The sequence below is a fragment of the Delphinapterus leucas genome, chromosome 10 (assembly GCF_059928025.1).
Source record: "Delphinapterus leucas isolate spDelLeu-1000000601 "Yukka" chromosome 10, BTC_Dleu_Yukka2, whole genome shotgun sequence".
Taxonomy (NCBI): Eukaryota; Metazoa; Chordata; class Mammalia; order Artiodactyla; family Monodontidae; genus Delphinapterus; species Delphinapterus leucas.
The window spans coordinates 57807342-57827694 of record NC_143138.1 but is presented as its reverse complement, the minus strand read 5'-3'; the positions used below and the strand labels follow the sequence as shown (position 1 = coordinate 57827694).

Genomic DNA, 20353 nt, shown 5'->3' with positions numbered 1-20353 from the left:
GGTAGACAATGTTCAATGTTTTAATTGATTAATCTAATTTTTATATTAAATTTAGGGGAGAAGTATGTCAAATATGTTTCAGAAATCTTAAAAGTAACTTTCATTTATGCATGAATCATACATGTAGAATTACACATACTTTATAAAAATTCTTAAAAGCCTACAAAAATGATAAATGCTCTTTAAAAAAAAAAAACCTCAAAGGTATGGAGAAGTATTGAGAGGCTGGCCTGAGTGGGGCAGAGGGGCATGCAGAGTGCACTTTAACTGACCCACTGCTCTACTGCCTGCACTGGGACTGTCAGCTCTGTTTCCTAGCACCAAGCCCAGGGCTGGGCACATGGTAGGCACTCAAATATGTAACGAACAAATTCTCATCGTTAGATCAGTTTTCCATTTTGTTTTCAAAAACTGAGGCTCTGAAGGTACCACAATGTTGGCAAGAACACAGAGGTTGTGGAATGCAGTCTAAAATTGTGATCTTCCAATTTCCTAGCCCTGGGCTGCCCCTCACCACTCTTCTTCCCCATCTCCCCCGCAAAGAACAAATCCTCAAAAGTTTACTGAGAAAGAAGTAACATGGTTTGTGTAGACTGCTCTTCTAGGTCTCAAGAGGTACTTAGAAGCCAAGGATGCTGCCACCAATTCCCCCGTGTATGAGCAAGAGATACCACCCCCACTTTACAGGTTAGTACAAGTCAAGTTAGGTATGTGGAGATGTACTTTATGCACTGTTAAGTCAATGTGTCCAAAACCTCATTACTGTTTATGGATACTTGCAGACCCTCTTCTTCCTGGAGCTTATATTCCTCTGGGAAAGAGGGAAGGGCTGCCTGCTAAATGGTCCTTTGCTTAGGGTCAAGTTCTTAGCTGCTCAGGTGCCATGGGAATGAGAAGGGAAGACTTCCCCTGAATTCCTCCGTGTTGAAGGTTCAGAGGCCCACCCCCCCACCCACAAGCAGGCTCACGAGCAGGCAGAGTTCACTGGGCACTGCACGCTTGCTCACACTCACCCTCCATGGTGTCCCATAGAAGTCCCTCTGTAGCTCTTCCAGCAAGGCCACAACGTCCCCACCACTCTCAGGGTCATGCAGCTGCACCCAGGTCCGAAGCTCCCCTGGCAGGATGCTCAGGAACTGCTCCAGGACCAGCAGCTCCAGAATCTGGGCCTTTGAAAGAACATCTGGCCTCAGCCACCAGCGGCAGAGCTCCCGGAGCCGGCTCAGAGTCTCTAGAGGCCCAGAAGACTCATGGTAGCGAAGCTGTCTGAAGAGCTGGCGGAACAGCTCCTGGCCAGGACGATTGAGTGTCTGTGGTCTGGCAGCTGGCACTGAAGTGTAGCTTTCATCCTCTTCTTCCTTCTTTACCATCTGAAGGCATCCTCGCTCCCTTGAAGCCTTGGCCTGAGCTGGATGGACAGCATACCACCTGCCTGGAGGCATCACTCCTGTTCAAGGTCTACCCAGCAGAGTGCAAGCAAGTCTGCGTTAGTTGTATGTATCACTGCTGGGCCCTCGGGAGTATCTCTTCAGCACTGCTGGGGACAATGCCATTTGCTGGGACATCAGAAGTCACTGGCAAGAGACTGAAATAACCAACATTACTGTTCAGGAGGGATGTGAGAAGGATGGTGCAAAGTCGATGCTGTTAGTTAGGATCATCTTTGGATTTCTGAGAAAAGGACTCATGAACATTTGCACAGTGGAGCCTGTCAGGATCAAGCAGACCAGGAAAAGGGATAATATTTGTGGTTACCAGAGGCAGGGGTCGCGGGTACTAGATGAAGGCAGTCAAAGGTACAAACTTCCAGTTATAAGATAAATAAGTACTAGGGATGTAATGTACAACTTGATAAATATAATTAACACTGTTGTACATTATATATAAAAATTGTTAAGATGAAAATCCTAAGAATTTTCATCACAAGAAAAAAAAATTTTTTTTTACAAGAAAAAATTTTTTTCTATTTCTTTAATTTTGTATCTAAATGAGATGATGGATGTTCACTAAACTTATTGTGATAATCATTTCATGATGTATGTAAGTCAAATCATTATGCTGTCCACATTAAACTTATACAGTGCTGTATACCAATTATATCTCAAAAAAACTAGAAGAAAATTTTTTTTACTTTAAAAAAAATCAGTGGTATTTCTACATAGCAAAAATGAACAAACCAAAAATAAAATTAAGAAAACAATTCCATCTACAATCACATGAAAAAGAATAAAATACTTAGGAATGAATTTAACAAAATAAGAACAAAACTTATACCATGAAAACTACAAAACATTGTTAGAAGAAATTAAAACTTTAAATAAATGGAAAGACATTCGTTGTTCACGGATCAGAAGACAAAACATTGTTAAGATGACAATACTGTCCAAATTTATCCATAGATTCAAAAAAATTCCTATCAGAATCCCAGCTGGCTTCTTTGTAGAAATTGAAAAACTGATCCTAACATATGGAAACTCAAGAGACCCACATAATACACAACACAATCTTGAAAAAGAATAAGCTGGAAGAGAGGGAAGAGATCAAGATGGCAGAGTAGAAAAAAGATGGCAGAGTAGGAGGACAATGAGCTCACATCCCCAAGAACACATCAAAAATACATCTATGGGACTTCCCTGGTGGTCCAGTGGCTAAGACTCTGAGCTCCCAATGCAGGGGGCCCAGGTTCAATCCCTGGTCAGGGAACTAGATACCACCTGCTGCAACCAAGAGTTCACTTGCTGCAACTAAAAGATCCCACATGCCACAATCGAAGATCCCACACTAGGCAATTAAGACCTGGTACAGCCAAATAAATAAATAAATATTTTAAAAAAAAACGCATCTCCATGTGGAGCAATTCTTACTAAAAACAAGCTGGAGATGGGCAGAAAAACTCTTCTACAACCAAGGCTATAAAGAAAGATCCACAAGGAGTAGGGCAGGAAGAGAGGAGAAGAAATTATGTTGGGGCCTAAGCCAAGAGGAGGGGACACAGAAGAGGGGGATAATCATGGGCTCACAGATCCTCACTGGGAAATGAGGGGTTCAAACCACATATTGGGCACCCCAGATCTGGAGTCCGACACCAGGAAGACGAGTCCCCTTGGCTGCTTTGAAAACCAGTGGGACTTACAGGAGGGCTCCACTCGTGAACAGCACGCACACTACCGGAAACAAAGTAAAGGAAGTAAAGGAAGCAGACTGAAACCACCCGGGGCACTGGCTGGTTTCCTGCGACCGCCCCAGCAAGTACCCACTCCAGTCCCTCTAACTCTGGTGCAGCTCCCCACTAGGGTGAAGGATGCCATTGCTAAGGAGAGTGCACACTTGGGCAACAGACCTGACACTGCATCTGAGGGTGGCTATTGCTGGAGATGCAGAGGCAGCAGACTGGGCAAGGGTGGCAAGGGTGCCAGTCCTGGGAGGGAGGAGAGCACATACTTAAAAGAAACAGAACAAGCTTGGACCCGACCCTCGGCTTTTGCTCCAGCAACTTGAGACACACCCCTGCTCCCAATAGGGTGGTGTTGGCTATTGAGCATAGGAGAAGCTCTGGCTCACACCTGGCTCTAGCTCTAACCCCTCCATCTCCAGCCCCACCTCCCACTAAGGTGAGAGCTGTGAGCACACCCTGGGGGAAGGTGTGATTCATGCTCACGTCAGATCCAGCTCTTGCACCAAAGCCACTGGGCACACACAGATTGTATAGGAACGCTCTCACGCAAGGACACCCCTTCAAGATTGGGACAGGTAACTTGTTTCACCTAATTTCACAGAAACACAAAAAGTTAAGTAAAATGAGAAGACAGAAGAGTCTGTCTCACATGAAAGAACCAGAGAAATCCCCTAAAAAAGAAACTAATGAAAGAGAAATAAGTAATTTACCAGATAGAGAGTTCTAAGCATCAGTAATAAGAATGGTAACTAAATTAGGGAAAAGAATAGATAAACACAGTGAGAATTTAAAAAGGAACTAGAAAATGTACAAAAGAACCAGTCAGTAATGAAAAATACAATAACTGAAATGAGAAACACACTAGGAGGAATTAACAGCAGACTAGCTGATAGAAAGGAATGCACAAGTGAACTGGAAGGTAGAATAATAGAAATCACCCAATCAGAACAGCAAAGAAAAAAACAGATTTTTTAAAAAAATGAGAACAGTTTTAGAGACCTCTGAAACAATATCAAGCATATCAACATTCACATTATAGGGGTTCCAGGAGAAGAGACCGAAAAAAGGATTGAAAAGGTATCTGATGAAATTATGGCTGAAAACTTCCTGAACCTGAAGAAGGAAGCAGATATCCAGGTATAGGAAGTTCAGAGAGTCCCAAACAAGATGAACCCAAAGAGATCCACACCAAGAAATGTTATAATTAAAATGGCAAAAATGAAGGATAAAGAGAATTGTAAAGGCAGCAAGAGAAAAACAAAGAGTCATATATACAGGAACCCCTATAAGGCAATCAGCAGATTTTTCTGCAGAAACTTTGCATGCCAGAAGGGAGTGGCATGATATATTTACAGTGTTAAAGGGGAAAAACCTACAACCTAGTACACTTTAACCAACAAGGTTATCATTCAGAATTGATGGAAAGCTAAAGAACTTCTCAGACGCAAAAAAACTAAAAGAGTTCATCGATACTAAACAGGCCCTAAAAGAAATGTTAAAGAGTCTTCTCTAAGTGGAAAAGAATAGGCTACAATAAAAAGTAAACATTTATAGGAAAGGGGACTTCCCTGGTGGTGCAGTGGTTAAGAATCCACCTGCCAATGCAGGGGACACGGGTTCGAGCCCTGGTCCAGGAAGATCCCACATGCTGCGGAGCAACTAAGCCCGTGTGCCACAATTACTGAGCCTGATCTCTAGAGCCCATGAACCACAACTACTGAGCCCATGTGCTACAACTACTGAAGCCCACACGCCTAGAGCCTGTGCTCCACAACAAGAGAAGTTACAGCAATGAGAAGCCCGGGCGCTGCAACAAAGAGTAGTCCCCACTCGCCACAACTAGAGAAAGCCTGTGCGCAGCAACGAAGACCCAATGCAGCCCAAAATAAATAAATTTAAAAATATATATATAGGAAAGGAAAAACCCCACTATTAAAGGCAAATATATAGTAAAGGCTGAGGATCAACCACTTAAATAAGCTAGCACAAAGATTAAAAGACAAAAATTGTAAAATCAACTGTAACTACAGTAAACAGTTAAGGGAGAAACATGGATGTAAAATAGGAAATCAAAAACAAAATGTGGGGGAGATGAATGAAAAATATAAATCGTTTAGAATGTATTTTGAACTTAAATGATTATCAGTTTAAAACAAGTAGATATAGTTACAGGTCAACATATATGAACCCCATGATAACCACAAATCAATAACCTATAATAGATATACAACTACTAGAGAGAAAGGAACACAAGAATACTACTAAAGAAAATCATCAAACCACAAAGAAAGAAATGAACAGTAGAACAAAGAAGAACTACAAAAAACAAGTAACAAAATGGCAAAAAGTATATACTTATCAATAATCACTTTAAATGTCAATGGACTAAATGCTCCAATCGAAAGACAAAAGGTGGCTAATTGAATATAAAAACAAGATCCATCTATATGTTGCCTATAAGAGACTCACTTCAGAGCTAAAGACACACACAGATTGAAAATGAGGGGATGGAAAAAGATATTTCAAGCAAGTGGAGACGACAAGAAAGCTGAGGCAGCTATACTCATATCAGACAAAGTAGACTTTAAAACGATGTCTATAACGAAAGACAAAGACCGACATTACACAATAATAAAGGAATCAATACAAGAAGAAGATATGTGGGAATTCCCTGGCAGTCCAGTGGTTAGGACTTTCACTGCCAATGGCGCGGGTTCAATCCCTGGTCAGGAAACTACAATCACGCAAGCCACACGGCGCAGCCAAAAAAAAAAAAAAGGATATAACATTCGTTAACATATATGTACCCAATATATGAGCACCTAAATACAAAAAGCAAATATTAACAGACATAAAGGGAGAAATTGACAGTAATACAATAACAGTAGGGGACTTTAACACCCCACTTACATCAATGGGCAGATCATCTAGACATAAAATCAACAAAGAGTGGTATTAAATGACACATTAGACCAACTGGACTTAATAGATATCTATAGTACATTCCATCAAAACCAACACAATACACACTCTTTTCAAGTGCACATGGAACATTCTCCAGGATAGATCACATGCTAAGCCACAAAACACTCTTAACAAATTTAAGAGGACAGAAAGTATATCAAGCATTTTTTCCAATCACAATGATATGAAACTAGAAATCAATTACAAGAAGAAAAATGGGAAAAATACAAACATGTGGAGACTAAACATGCTACTAAAAAACCAATGGGTCAAAGAAGAAATCAAAGAGGACATCTGAAAGTACCTTGAGACAAATAAAAATAAAAACACAACTTTCTGAAATCTATGAGACACAGATAAAGCAGTTGTTTATAGCAATACAGGCCTATCCCAAGAAACAAGAAAAATCTCAAATAAACAATCAAACTTACCATCTAAAGGAATTAGAAAAAGAAGAATAAATGAAGCCCGAAGTCAGCAGAAGAAATAATAATAATAAAGACCAAAGAGAAAATAAATAAAATTGAGATTTAAAACAACAGAAAAGATCAATAAAACTAAGAACTGTCTGGGTTTTTTTTTTGAAAAGATAAACAAAACTGATAAGCCTTTAACCAGGCTCTTTAACAAAAAAAGAGAAAAGACCCAAGAAAACAAAATAATAAATGAAAGAGAAGAAACTACAACCGATATCACAGAGATGCAAAAAAAATCCTAAGAGAATACTACAAAAAGTTACATGCCAACAAACTGGACAACCTAGAAGAAATGGATAAATTTCTAGAAACCTACACTCTTCCAAGGCTGAATCATAAACAGACAATCCGAACAAACCAATCGCTAGTAGTGAAATTAAATTAGAAATCAAAAAACTCCCAACAAACAAAATCTCGGGACTGGATGGCTTCACAGGGGAATTCTACCAAACATATAAAGAAGAGCTAATACCTATTCCTCTCAAACTTTTGAAGAGGAGAGAACACTCCCAAATTCATTGTACAATGCCAACATTACCTTGATACCAAAACCAGACAAAGACACTACCAAAAAAGGAAAATTACAGGCCAGCATCTCTGATGAACCTAGACACAAAAATCCTCAACAAAATATTAGCAAACCAAATTCAACAATATATAAAAAGGATCACACACCATGATCAAATGGGATTTATTCCAGGGATGCAAGGATGGCTCAACATCCGTAAATCAATAAATGAGATACACCACATTAACAAAATAAAGAATAAAAACCACATGATCTCAATAGATGCAGAAACAGCATCTGACAAAATTTAAATCCATTCATGATAAAAATTCTCTTCAAAGTTGACTTACAGGGAAATATCTCAACATAACAAAGGCCATTTACGACATACCCACAGCTAACACCATAGGATGAAAAGCTCAAAGTTTTCCCTCGAAAATCAGGAACAAGACAAGGATGCCCACTCTCGCCACTTTTACTTAACACAGTATTGGAAATCCTAGCCACAGTAATCAGACAAGAAAAAAAAATAAAAGGCAACCAAACTGGAAGGGAAGAAGTAAAAATGTCCCTATATGCAGATGACATAATACTATATATAGAAAACCCTAAAGTCTCCAAAGCTTCCACCAAAAAACTGTTAGACTAAATTAATTCAGTAAGGTTGCAGGATACAAGATTAATATACACAAATCTATTGCTTTTCTATTTACTTGTAATGAAGAACCAGAAAGAAAATGCAAGAAAACAACCTTATTTAAAATTGCATCAAAAGGAATAAAATACCTAGGAATAAACTTATCCAAGGAGGTGAAAGACCTATATACTTTGAAAACTATAAAACATTATTGAGGAACTTCCCTGGTGGTGCAGTGATTAAGAATCTGCCTGCCAATGCAGGTGACACGGGTTCAAGCCCTCGTCCGGGAAGATCCCACATGCTGCAGAGCAACTAAGCCCGTGTGCCACAACTACTGAGCCTGCACTCTAGAGCCCACGTGCCACAACTACTGAAGCCCTGCGTGCCTAGAGCCCATGCTCCACAACAAGAGAAGCCGATGCAATGAGAAGCCCATGCACCACAACAAAGAGCAGCCCCCACTCGCCACAACTAGAGAAAGCCTGCACACAGCAACAAAGACCCAACACAGCCAGTAAATTAATTAATTAAAAAAAAACATTATTGAAGAAAACTGAAGATGAAACAAAGAAATGGAAAGAAATCCTATGGTTATGGATTGGAAGAATTAATATTGTTAAAATGTCCATACTACCTAAAACAAGCTACAGATTTAATGCAATCCCTATCAAAAAACCCACAGCATTTTTCAGAGAACTAAAACAAATAATCCTAAAATTTATATGAAACCACAGAAGATCCAAAATAGCTAAGTTGATCTTGAGAAAAAAGAACAAAGTTAGAGATATGCTCCTTGACTTAAGACTACACTACAAAGCTACAGTAATCAAAACAGTATGGTGCTGCACATGTGCGCGCGCGCGCACGCACGCACACACACACACACACACACACACACACACACACGACACATAAATCAGTGGAACAGAATAGAGAGTCCAGAAATAAACCCACACATTTATGATCAAATAATCTATGGCAAAGGAGGCAAGACTTACAATGTAAAAAAAGACAGTCTCCTTAATAAGTGGTGTTGGGAAAACTGGACAGCTACATGTAGAAGAATGAAAATTAGAACATTTTCTCACACCATAATAAACTCAAAATGAAGTAAAGATTAAACTCAAAATGGATTAAGGACCTAAATGTTAAGATCAGAAACCATAAAACTCCTTGAAGAAAACATAGGAAGAACACTCTTTGACATAAATCATTGCAATATTTTTTTGGATCTGTCTCCTAAGGCAAAAGAAACAAAAGCAAAAATAAACAAATGGTACCTAATTAAACATAGAAGCTTTTGCACAGCAAAGGAAACCACTGACAAAATGAAAAGAGAATCTACTGAATGGAAGAAAATATTTGCAAACTATATTACCGATAAAGGGTTAAAATCCAAAATATATAAACAGCTCACACAACTCAATGTCAAAAAAACAAACAACCAAACTAAAAAATGGGCAGAAACCCTGAATAGGCATTTTTCCAAAGAAGACATATAGACAGCCAACAGGCCCATGAAAAGATGTTCAACACTGCTAATCATCAGAAAAATGCAAATCAAAGCCACAATCAGCCACAGTCAGAATGGTTATCATCAAAAAGATCACAAATAACAAATGTTGGTAAGGATGTGGAACCCTAGTACACTGTTAGTGGGAATGTAAATTCGTGCAGCCACCATGGAAAACAGTTATGAAGGTTCCTCAAAAAACTAAAAATAGAACCATCATATAATCCAGCAATTCCACTCCTGGGTATATACCCAAAGAAAACAAAAACACTAATTTGAAAAGATACATGCACCCCCGTGCTTATAAAAGCATTATGTACAATAGCCAAGACATGGAAGCAACCTAAGTGTCCATCAACAAATGAATGGATAAGGAAGATGTGGAATATTGCTCAGCCATAAATAAGAATGAAATTTTGCCATTTGCAACATGGTTGGACCTGGAGGGTATTATGCTTAGTGAAATAAATCAGAAAAAGACAAATACTGTATGTTATCACTTAAATATGCAATCTAAAAAAATGAAACAGGGACTTCTCTGGCAGTCCAGTGGTTAAGACTCCGAGCTTCCAATGCAGGGGGCATGGGTTCGATCCCTGGTAAGGGAACTAAGATCCCACATGCCGTGTGGCATGGCCAAAGAAATCAATTAATTAAAATTTAACATGAAACAAACAAATGAATATAACAAAACAGAAACAGAGAAAACATTTGTGGTTACCAATGGGGAGAGGGAAGGGAGGAGGGGCACGACAGGGGTAGAGGATTAAGAGGTACAAACTACTATGTATGAAATAAATAAGCTACAAGCATATATTGTCCAGCACAGGGACTACAGCAATATTTTATAATAACTTTGAGTGAGTATAGTCTATTAAAAAATTGAAACACTAAAACTAAAAAGCATAAGCTGGGAGAATAGATTTCATAACTTACTTTATAAAAAAGCAGCAGTCATCAAGACAGTGTGGTTCTGGCATAAGGAAAGACATAGAGATCAATGAAACAGAGTTAAGAGTCCACAAATTGTCTATGGTCAATTTATTTTTAACAAGTGTGCCAAGACCACACAAAGGGAGGAAGAATAGTCTTTTCAACAAGTGGTACATGGACAACTATATGTCTACATGAATAAGAATGAAGTTGGACCCCTACAAAAATTAACTCAAAATGGATCAAAGACCCAAATGTAAGAAGCTAAAACTATAATATTCTTATCATAAAATGTAAGCGTAATACTTTGTGACAATGGATTAGTCAATGGATTCTACCAAATGCATCCCACATGCAAAAAAAAGAAAAAATAGATAAATTGGACTTCACCTAAATTAAAATTCTTGTGCTTCAAAGGTCTCATGAAGAAAGTAAAAAGACAACCCATAGAGTGGGAAAAAAAAATTTACAAATCACATATAAGGGATTTGTCACTAGAAAATATAAATAACTTACAATTCAATAATAAAAAGACAACACAATTAAAATTAGACAAAGCATCTTAACAGACATTTCTCCAAAGAAAATATAAAGATGGCTGAAAAACACAGAGGATCCTCAACAACATTAGTCATCAGGGAAAAGCACATCAACACCACAATAAGATACCACTTCACATCTACTAGGATGGCTAGAATCAAACAGTCAGAAAATAACATATGTTGGTAAGGATGTAGAGATAAATACTGGAACACTCATACACTGCTGGTGGAAATGTAAATTGTGCAGCCACACTGGAAAACAGTCACGCATCATTAAGTTAAACGTACAGTTACTACTTGCAACTCCATTCCTAGATAGACGGATACAGCCATCCTTCAGTACCTGCAGGGGATCACACAAAAAACGAGTTCTAGCTAAAGATTTAACTTCAAAAACAGGGACTTCCCTGGCAGTCCAGTGGCTAAAACTCCATGCTCCCAATGCAGGGGGGCTGGGTTCGATCCCTGGTCAGGAAACTAGATCTCACATGCCACAACTAAGAGTTCGCATACCGCGACTAAAGATCCTGTGTGCCGCAACAAAGACCTGACGCAGCCAAATAAATAAATAAACAAATATTAAAACAAAAAGGAGTAAGAGCCCTGGGGTAACCAAGGATTTCTTAAGAAAACAAAGGAAAAAGGGTGATATATGACTATGTCAGTATTTTAAAGCCTCTTGTCCAAAAAAAAAAAAAAAAAAAGAACAAAAGCACAAACCACTGGACAGAAGTGTAAATGTTTACAGCCACTAGGAAAAGTAGTTTGAAAGTCTGCAGTGAAGCTAAAAATCCGTATTACCTATGCCCCTGAAATTTCAGTTCTAGGAAGCTCCCTGGAAAAACACTTGCACAGGTATTGAGGCATTTACACAGGTGTTCACTAGAGTACTCTTTGTAATAACACAATATTGGAAATGACCTACTGGCCCATCAATACAACTAAATAAAAGTGTAGCACTTTATAGGATGAAATACCATACAACAATTTAAAAGACTGTACTAGACCTTTAAGAAAGAATACAATTGTTTCACTGTTCACTGGGTGGTCAAGCTATGCAGCCAAGGTTAAAAAGCAGATCAGTGCCACCCACAGAAGAGACCAGAGTGTAATTCTAAGTTCCTGAGAACAGACAACACACACATGAGGCTCAAGTGATACAGTGTTCGCTTAGAGCAAGAGAAGAAAATAGAGTGTACAAGATTCAACCCCCTGCAAACCATTGGTCCCCCATGACCAACGGATCCACTTCGCAGCCAAAGCCATGCAGGTGGAACAGATACCAGCACCACCCTTCATGATACAGTAGAAGGACCTTGGCCCCTTACCCATGGGGTCTGAAATACAGAAAGCAAGGGAGGGCCTGGGGGCCATTGACACATGCACCTAAGAAGAAAAAAGGGGGGCTTCCCTGGTGGCACAGTAGTTAACAATCCACCTGCCAATGCAGGGGACACGGGTTCGAGCCCTGGTCTGGGAAGATCCCACATGCCGCAAAGCAACTAAGCCCGTGTGCCACAACTACTGAGCCTGCACTCTAGAGCCTGCGAGCCACAACTACTGGGCCTACGTGCCACAGCTACTGAAGCCCACATGCCTAGGGCCCATGCTCAGCAACAAGAGAAGCCCACGCACCACAACGAAGAGTATCCCCCACTCACCGCAACCAGAGAAAAGCCTGCGTGCAGTGACAAAGACCCAATGCAGCCAAAAATAAAATAATTTTTTTTAAAAAAACATAATTCTCAAAAAAAAAAGAAGAAAAAAGGGGTACACATTAAGCACTGAACAGGTAAAGATAGTCCCTCAAAAGGCTGTAAGCACAGCACAGGCTGAGGGCTCTTGATTTCTTTGCAAGAAAATGTCCTCAGCCAGGGCTACTCTTGCAGAGTTATGCTAGAGAGAAGTAGCTGCGCCTGACTGCTTTTCCCAACAGTATCAAAAACGTATGCTAAGTTAAAAAGAACTTAGGTATAATTGGAGAAAAAACCTAAAATCATATTTATGTGTAAATTTCTTAGGTCTGATGTACATAAAAGCACTCGAAAGGTTTTTAAATGGCCTAAAAAGATTTACAAAAATTCCTACTGATTGTGGAAGTGGAGAGGTTGGAAATAACAGTTAAAGGGAGACTTTATTTGTAGTGATTTGATTTTTTTAACACAACATTTATGTTCAAGGTCTCTTTTTCTTTTAAGATTGTACAATGATGACTGCAAATATGCCAAAATGTTAGAAGAGGTTACTCCTGTGTGTTGGAAATACGCCTGCCTATTATTTTCTTCTTTATATTTTTTGTCTTTTCCCAATTTCCCCCCAAAAAAAGTAAATTAAGAGGCAAGCTTTAGAAATTATACTTATGAGCTCACTTATGTCTTAAACAAAATAAAAATAAAGCACAGTTTGCATATGCACAAAAAAGTTCCTAAGCCTTGACCACCAAAGTGTTTTCAGCAGTAATCTCCTCTGGCAAGTGGGATTAGAGGGCTTTCCATTCCTATTTGTCTATGTTCCCTGAATTGTACATTATTTTTATAATCAGCAAAGTGATCAATAATTCTGCTTAAAAAACAAAGCAACTGGAATTCCCTGGAGGTCCAGTGGTTAGGACTGGACGCTTTCACTGACCAGGTTCAATCCCTGGTCAGGAAACTAAGGAACTAAGATCCCGCATGCCACGTGGTGCAGCCAATTAAAAAAAAAAAAGGTACTGAGTACCAGCTCCCAGGACTGAAAAGGTGGGCACTCAGCAGAATAGGTTACATGTCCTTGAAGGGCAGTTGTATGTAGATGGTGGCTGCAGCTCAAGTAACTGCAAAAGGGAAAAGAAACCCCGCTGACCCTTGTTCTGTTTTAGCCACTGAGTCAACAACCAAACCAAAGGCTGGTTGAACTGAGAACAAAGTAAGACAAAAATTGACAACTGAGGTAGAGAACAAAAGAGAGTAAAATGCTGCCCAAAACCACAACATGCAAAAGAAAAAAGCAAGAAAGAGCATATTAAAACAAAATCAAACCAAGAGTCTACAAAGAAGTATGTATGGCTGTTAGCATAACTGCCACCATCATGGGCCCATTCAATTCCTCCTGTCCCTCCAGTGACCCTTCCTGTGACTGTACTATGAGGTAAAATCACTTTTCTGTCATCAAGGGCTTTGTAGTTAATAGATATTGTTTTAGGATCATTAGTTCCAGGTGGCATCTATGCTCTAACAGTCTCCAAACAACGATGAAGACCTTCACTGACACATTCCCATCGCCCACCAGACGAGTTACCCATTCATAAAACTTGACTTAGAAATGCACTTCCGGGAAAAAAAAGAAAAAAGAAATGCACTTCCTATTTCCAATCACATACCCCCCCCATACCTAGGTTAACAATAAAACTGTCCCAGAGGCCCCTCAGTGGTGCAGAGTGCAGCTGCAAATGCTTCTAGTTCACCCACCTGATCTCACCATGTGAGTAAATTACCCTCTAATAAACTGATCCATTGACTATATGGAGCTGCCTGCCTTCTTTTTCAGTCTTAAGGTATCTTCTCAGTTCAATGGGCACTTTTCATTCCCTCCGTCCTCCAACTGAAGTATGAGGTAGACTGCAGACCTTGGCACCTGTTGTAAAGTGGCCCCATTACTCAGTGCACCAAGTCACAGATGATGGTCATCTTCCCCTGAAAGGGTGGAACCTTCCACCTCCCACCACTGTTAAGAAAATTTAAAGAACCGTTACTTCAACCAGAAGCCATCATCACCTACAAACATCTCCTGAACTCAGCAAGTACTGCTAAGACTCTCCAAACAGATGACTGTAAACTGAGATGGGATGAAGAAAGCATGCCATCTATGTGGCTGGACCACACTGACTTCACTTTGTCAGCTCCATCTTAGGCCCACAGTCCCCTTTCTGAGCTTTAGCCTACTCACAAGGAATGCACCCAAAGCCAGATAAGTTCCCTATCAACTCTTACTCTTGCCTTCATCTGATACGAAAACTGGAAGAATGCATTTTGCTAGTCCAGATGGTTAATGGTCCATGAGGAATAATGTTCATAAGACCTCAGAAGGGAGGAGAAACCCCCAGTTCCCACTGGCACGAATGTGCTTCTCACTTAGTAGTCAGATTCTATCTTTAGCTTTGGTCCCTTTAAATTCCCCCATGCCAGGGCTTCCCTGGTGGTGCAGTGGTTAAGAATCCGCCTGCCAATACAGGTGACATGGGTTCGAGCCCTGGGCCAGGAAGATCCCACATGCCGCGGAGCAACTAAGCCTGTGTGCCACGACTACTGAGCCTGTGCTCTAGAGCCCGTGCTCTGCAACGAGAAGCCACCGCAATGAGAAGCCCGCACACCACAACGAAGAGTAGCCCTGGCTCTCCGCAACTAGAGTAAGCCTGCGCACAGCAACAAAGACCCAGTGCAGCCAAAAATAAATAAATAAAATAAATAAGAAAACATTTTTTTTAAAATAAATAAATAAATTCCCCCACGCCCCTTCTGGCAGCATAGAGTTCAGCTGCAAATGCCTCTGGTGGTTGTCCGCCCGTACTGCCCCTATGTAAGTACCCACAATAAACATCATAATTATACTTCATGGAGTTGCCTGCTTCACGTTTTGGTCTCAAAGTTTCTTCTCAGTTCGGAGGCTATTATTCAATATCCCCACCATCATCCAGATAAAAGAAACTGCAGTGCTGCTACAAGGGGATGGAAAATCAATTGAAGAACTACTTTGGAAGCTGCTGAAGTTCTGGCAGAGAAATGAAACTTTGCTGTGAAAGAAGGGGGTCGGGTAAGGAAAATAAATACACAGAGAAAACAAAAGCAAAGGAAAACTGAGAAGTGATAAGGTACATAACTGAAGGCCTATAAAAAGAGACTTGAAGACACAACAAGGGGAGGCTGAAGAGGAAAGGTGCCTCCGGAGCGGCAGGGGCAGGATCCAGCCTTGCTGAGCCGCAGCAGCACCAACGGGAGCTGCTCAGGAGGGAGCTGAGAGTCAGAGAAAGAGGCGAGAGACTTTCCCAGCCAAACCTGCAGAAAGACTGGGGAAGAGAAAGACACTCAGGTGCAGAGAAATCCGGGAGTGAGACGCAACAGAACGAACTGGAGACCAGAGAGAAATATTTTGAAGCAACGCACCCAGCGGGAAATGTAAATGGCACTGACCTATCTCAGGAAATTGAGACCCACAGGGAAATCAGCACCAAACATAAGCCTCCAAGCTGACCTGTCCTGAAGCACCTGCTGCAGAAATGTCCAAAGAGGTCAGTGAAGTATTTGTAAAGAGGTGATGAGAAGATGGACCAACAGAAAAATGAGGGCAACTGCCTGTGAATATGGCGAAAGATTCCAGCCCTCTGAGCCCAGCCCCTGCAACCATGAACATGGATAAAAGTTAGTGACTTCCTGGGACTTCCCCGGTGGTCCAGTGTTAAAGAATCCGCCTTCCAATGCAGGGGACGATGGTTCAATCCCTGGTCAAGGAACTAAGATCTCACATGCCGCAGGGCAACTAAGTCCACACGCCACAACTAGAGAGCCCACGCGCCATGGAGCCCGAGCGCCACAACTAGAGAGAAGCCCGTGCACCACAATTCCTACATGCTGAGACAAAGATCCCACATGTCGCAACTAAGACCCGACACAGCCAAAAAAAATTAAAAAAAAAAAAAAAAAAAAGAAAACCATTCCTTTAAAAGAAAAAAAAAAGTTAACAACCTCCTGGGCCTTTCGAAGTCTGAATGAAAGCCCCACAGCATAGTAAAGAGATGGGGCCAGTGAGCTGAAACTGCCCAATTAAATTCAGGCATCCTAATGCCTCAGGGTTCCTTCCAGGTCCCAACTAGCTTCTGAGGACAGAAGAAAAGCTTCATTCATCAACTTGTTAAGATTATACCACAAATGGGAGCTCCCAGGCCTGGGGAGCAACCTGAGATGGAGCAGGCCTCTTCTCCCCCAGAGCTTCATCCCTCTGCCCAGTTTCATTCCCAAATGAAAATGGCTTTCAAAAGAACAGGGGAGGACTTCCCTGGTGGCATAGTAGTTAAGAATCCGCCTGCCAATGCAGGAGACACAGGTTCGAGCCCTGGTCTGGGAAGATCCCACATGCCGCGGAGCAACTAGGCCTGTGCGCCACAACTACTGAGCCTGTGCTCTAGAGCCTGCGAGCCACAACTACTGAGCCCACGCGCCTAGAGCCCGTGCTCCACAACAAGAGACGCCAGTGAGATGAGAGGCCCGCCCACTGCAACGAAGAGTAGCCCCCGCTCACCGCAACTAGAGAAAGCCTGCGCGAAGCAACGAAGACTCAACGCAGCCAAAAGTAAATAAATGTATTAAAAAAAAAAAAGAACATGGGAAATCCCAAGCAAGCATATGGGCATTTTTCAGGGACATTTTCTTCTTTCTGTCATTTTGCTCTATCATCTTATATGCAATGTAATTTTTTTTGCATTTTATATATTTAATAGTGATACACACACGATATATATATACAAGATATCTATATGTATCTATATCTATATATTATTTATTAAATGTGATAGTCTCAAGGGAATGCAAAAAGGAAATAACTTACTTTTCTCCACTGATGACCAAACAGACTTTCTGGGATATTCCTTGTCCCTGAATTAATCTTGATCTCAGATCTCTTGGCAATTCCACCCATTTTTTAAGATAATAAAAAACCGGGACTTCCCTGACGGGCCAGTAGCTAAGACTCTGCACTCCCAGCGCAAGGGGCCCAAGTTCGATCCCTGGTCAGGGAACTAGATCCTGCATGCCGCAACTAAAGATACTGCATTCTGCGACTAAAAAGGTGCGGCAACAAAGATCCTGTGTGCTGCAACTAAGACCTGAGGCAATCAAATAAATAAATATTTCTTTAAAAAGATAATAAAAAACCCAGTCTAACTTAATACCAAAACTTCAATCTCTCAACCAATTCAAATCTTCTCCCTTACCCCTAGCTCAGGCTGGATTCTTGCTTCTGCAAAGCGGCAGTGAGGAAGATGAGAAGGGACGGGGTGAGTAGTGATGCAGTGTCATCTATTCTTTCACTGTTTTTCTATCTTGTTCTGCTTGCCTTCCTCACTTTCTTGCTGATTCTTCCAGTGTCAGAGCAGGGAAAAGAAATGAGAGGCAACCAGGCAAAATCTGATGCTGTCTGGAGTTCTTTCTTGGCTCTTATATGCTGTCTGTTATGGCAGACATCCAACTGCTGCTAGCTCCTCTTGAGAATGCATTTGTAGATTCTTCGTTGGCACCCCTACCCCAGGCACCTTGATGAAGTGGCCTTTTATACTCCACCTTTTCCTAATTTGAGTGATGCACTTTTCTTTTGTTTTGTTTTGTTTTTGCGGTACGCGGGCCTCTCACTGTTGTGGCCTCTCCCGCTGCAGAGCACAGGCTCCGGACGCGCAGGCTCAGCGGCCATGGCTCACGGGCCCAGCCACTCCGCGGAATGTGGGATCTTCCCGGACCGGGGCACGAACCCGCGTCCCCTGCATCGGCAGGCAGACGCTCAACCACTGAGCCACCAGGGAAGCCCGCGTGATGCACTTTTGGTTTATCCTTTAAAATTTTTCTCTTACCTCCTTTTCAAAGGATTTATATTTGGGGTCGTTTCCTTCTGCCAGGTACCCTGAAAGGGGATTCTTTTAAGGCAGCTTCAGCCTACTTACATCTATGGCATCATTTGACTTATGGAAAACTTACCCTCTTGCCCCACATCTGTGGAAGTGTACTTTACTCCCATCGCAATCTTCTCTTCTTATGCTGATGTCAGAGGAATTCTAGCAGCCTCTGATTTTATGGCGTATTCCCCAAACTCTTGTAGGACTATATCATATTCTCAGAATTCTTTTGTAATAGAAGTGGATGTGGTGCTGGCTGGGCTGATGAGTTAGTTTCCTTAGGTCAACAAGCATCCAGTCAGAAAATAACATGGCAGAATCTTCTTATGCAAGCCTCCTTTAATCTTCTCAAAGGACTTTATTACTGCCTTCCTCACTCCCTACTCTTGCACTTGGATTGGCACCTGGGAAGATAGCATCCCCTGCTATATGAGGAAGAGGAAATGCTGGCTCACTGTCAGGCCAACCAACACTTTTCATATAAATAAATATTCACACATAGGCTCAAGTTGGGGGGTGACTAAGATTCACAGGCCCAATTTTGTTCACCTTTTAATAACTCACGTGAAAATGTTTCTGGGGCCTCTCTCTAAAAATGGTTAGAATGGTTTTGACACTTATCATTCATCATTTCTGTTTAGGGTTTCAGCCCACTCCGAGTACAGGACCAATCCCATTTAACATCTTCTTACACAAAAACTTGTACATGATAATATGAATATGGAACAAAGTAACAGCCAGATCCTTTAGTGATTTTCAGGATGGAGGATGGAGAGGTGAGAGAAAAGGAAAAAAGAGAAAAGTGCATATACAATAAGGACAGTATTTTAGAACAATCTCTAAATACACATTTGACTGTGTCGTTATACAGATGTGGAGAGATGAAAGAAAGGAACGGCAGCAGCAAAATGTTTATGTGGTTATCTCAGGATGGTGTGACTTCAGATGATTTATATTTGCTTCTTTATACTGTTCTTTAATGATAGTATTTCAAATACATTTTTATATGATCTGGTAAAAACTACAGAGCTGCATTTGTAAAAAAAAAATACAAGCTTTGGAAAGCTTAAAGAAAATGAAACATATCTTACTTTCAGAACTTTTCAGAGCCTGGTAATATATTAATTGGGAATCTCCAAGAGTATCTGCCAATAGAATGGCACTATAGTATTCCCCATTTTTCAGTATGACACATCTTTAAGAAATGCTATGTCAACAGATATGTCAAAGAAGGATTATTTTTAAATTATATCTAAGTCATTGGTGTTCTATGAATTTCTGAATTTGTTTTCTTTCTTACATACATTTTAGGTTACATACCTTTTAGGTAATATATTCAGAAATTTCAATGATGTGCCTATTCCCTTTTTCCCCAATTACAGCGTAAACTTCATAAGATTAGGATTCTGAGCTGCCATATTTATTACAATAGGTCCCCATTACCTGACACACAATAGGTAATCAATAAATATTTGCTCACGCAAGAGGGAGGGGATGTGGGGACACATGTATACATATAGCTGATTCACCCTGTTACACAGCAGAAAGCAACACAACATTGCAAAGCAATATGCAATGTAATTTTGATTTCCTTTTAAAATCCCCATTAAGTAATCTCTTGTTCTCATCTTTTTCCTGCCAGTGAGAGGGTACATAAGGTTTATTTTATACACTAATAATAAACAAACAAGTTTCTAAGACAATTGCCACTAAAGAAAGATTGCTTCTAGTACACATTTAAAATGTTAAAATAACATTTACGCCAATTTACCAATTAAGAAATGAACTCAACCTAGTGCCCAAAATTTGGTTTCTCAATACCATTCTACAATAAATGAAACCAGGAATCCTTGCAGAAATGGTTGATTCCAGGGCTGGGGGAGGTGAAAATACAAGATGAATAGCTTGTGGTGCCTGAAAATCAGAGAAAGACACAAAAAAGGAAAGGAGCATGTAAGGGGAAACAGGA

The 20353-nt window shown here is 40.7% G+C and overlaps 1 protein-coding gene across 4 annotated transcripts in view; it reads right to left on the bottom strand.

Annotated features, from left to right (window-relative positions):
• ZNF445 (zinc finger protein 445) overlaps positions 1–20353 on the bottom strand; it is a 37807-nt gene that overhangs the window by 10428 nt on the left and 7026 nt on the right. For 2 of the 4 annotated variants that reach the window (XM_022553690.3, XM_022553689.3), the window contains exon 2: positions 1014–1585. In XM_022553690.3, the coding sequence (XP_022409398.1) occupies positions 1014–1442 (429 nt within the window). In that variant the 5' untranslated portion in view covers positions 1443–1585. Of the gene's footprint in view, positions 1–1013; positions 1709–20353 lie in introns of those variants that run through there. The other 2 variants (XM_030764089.2, XM_022553692.3) reach the window with 2 other exon arrangements.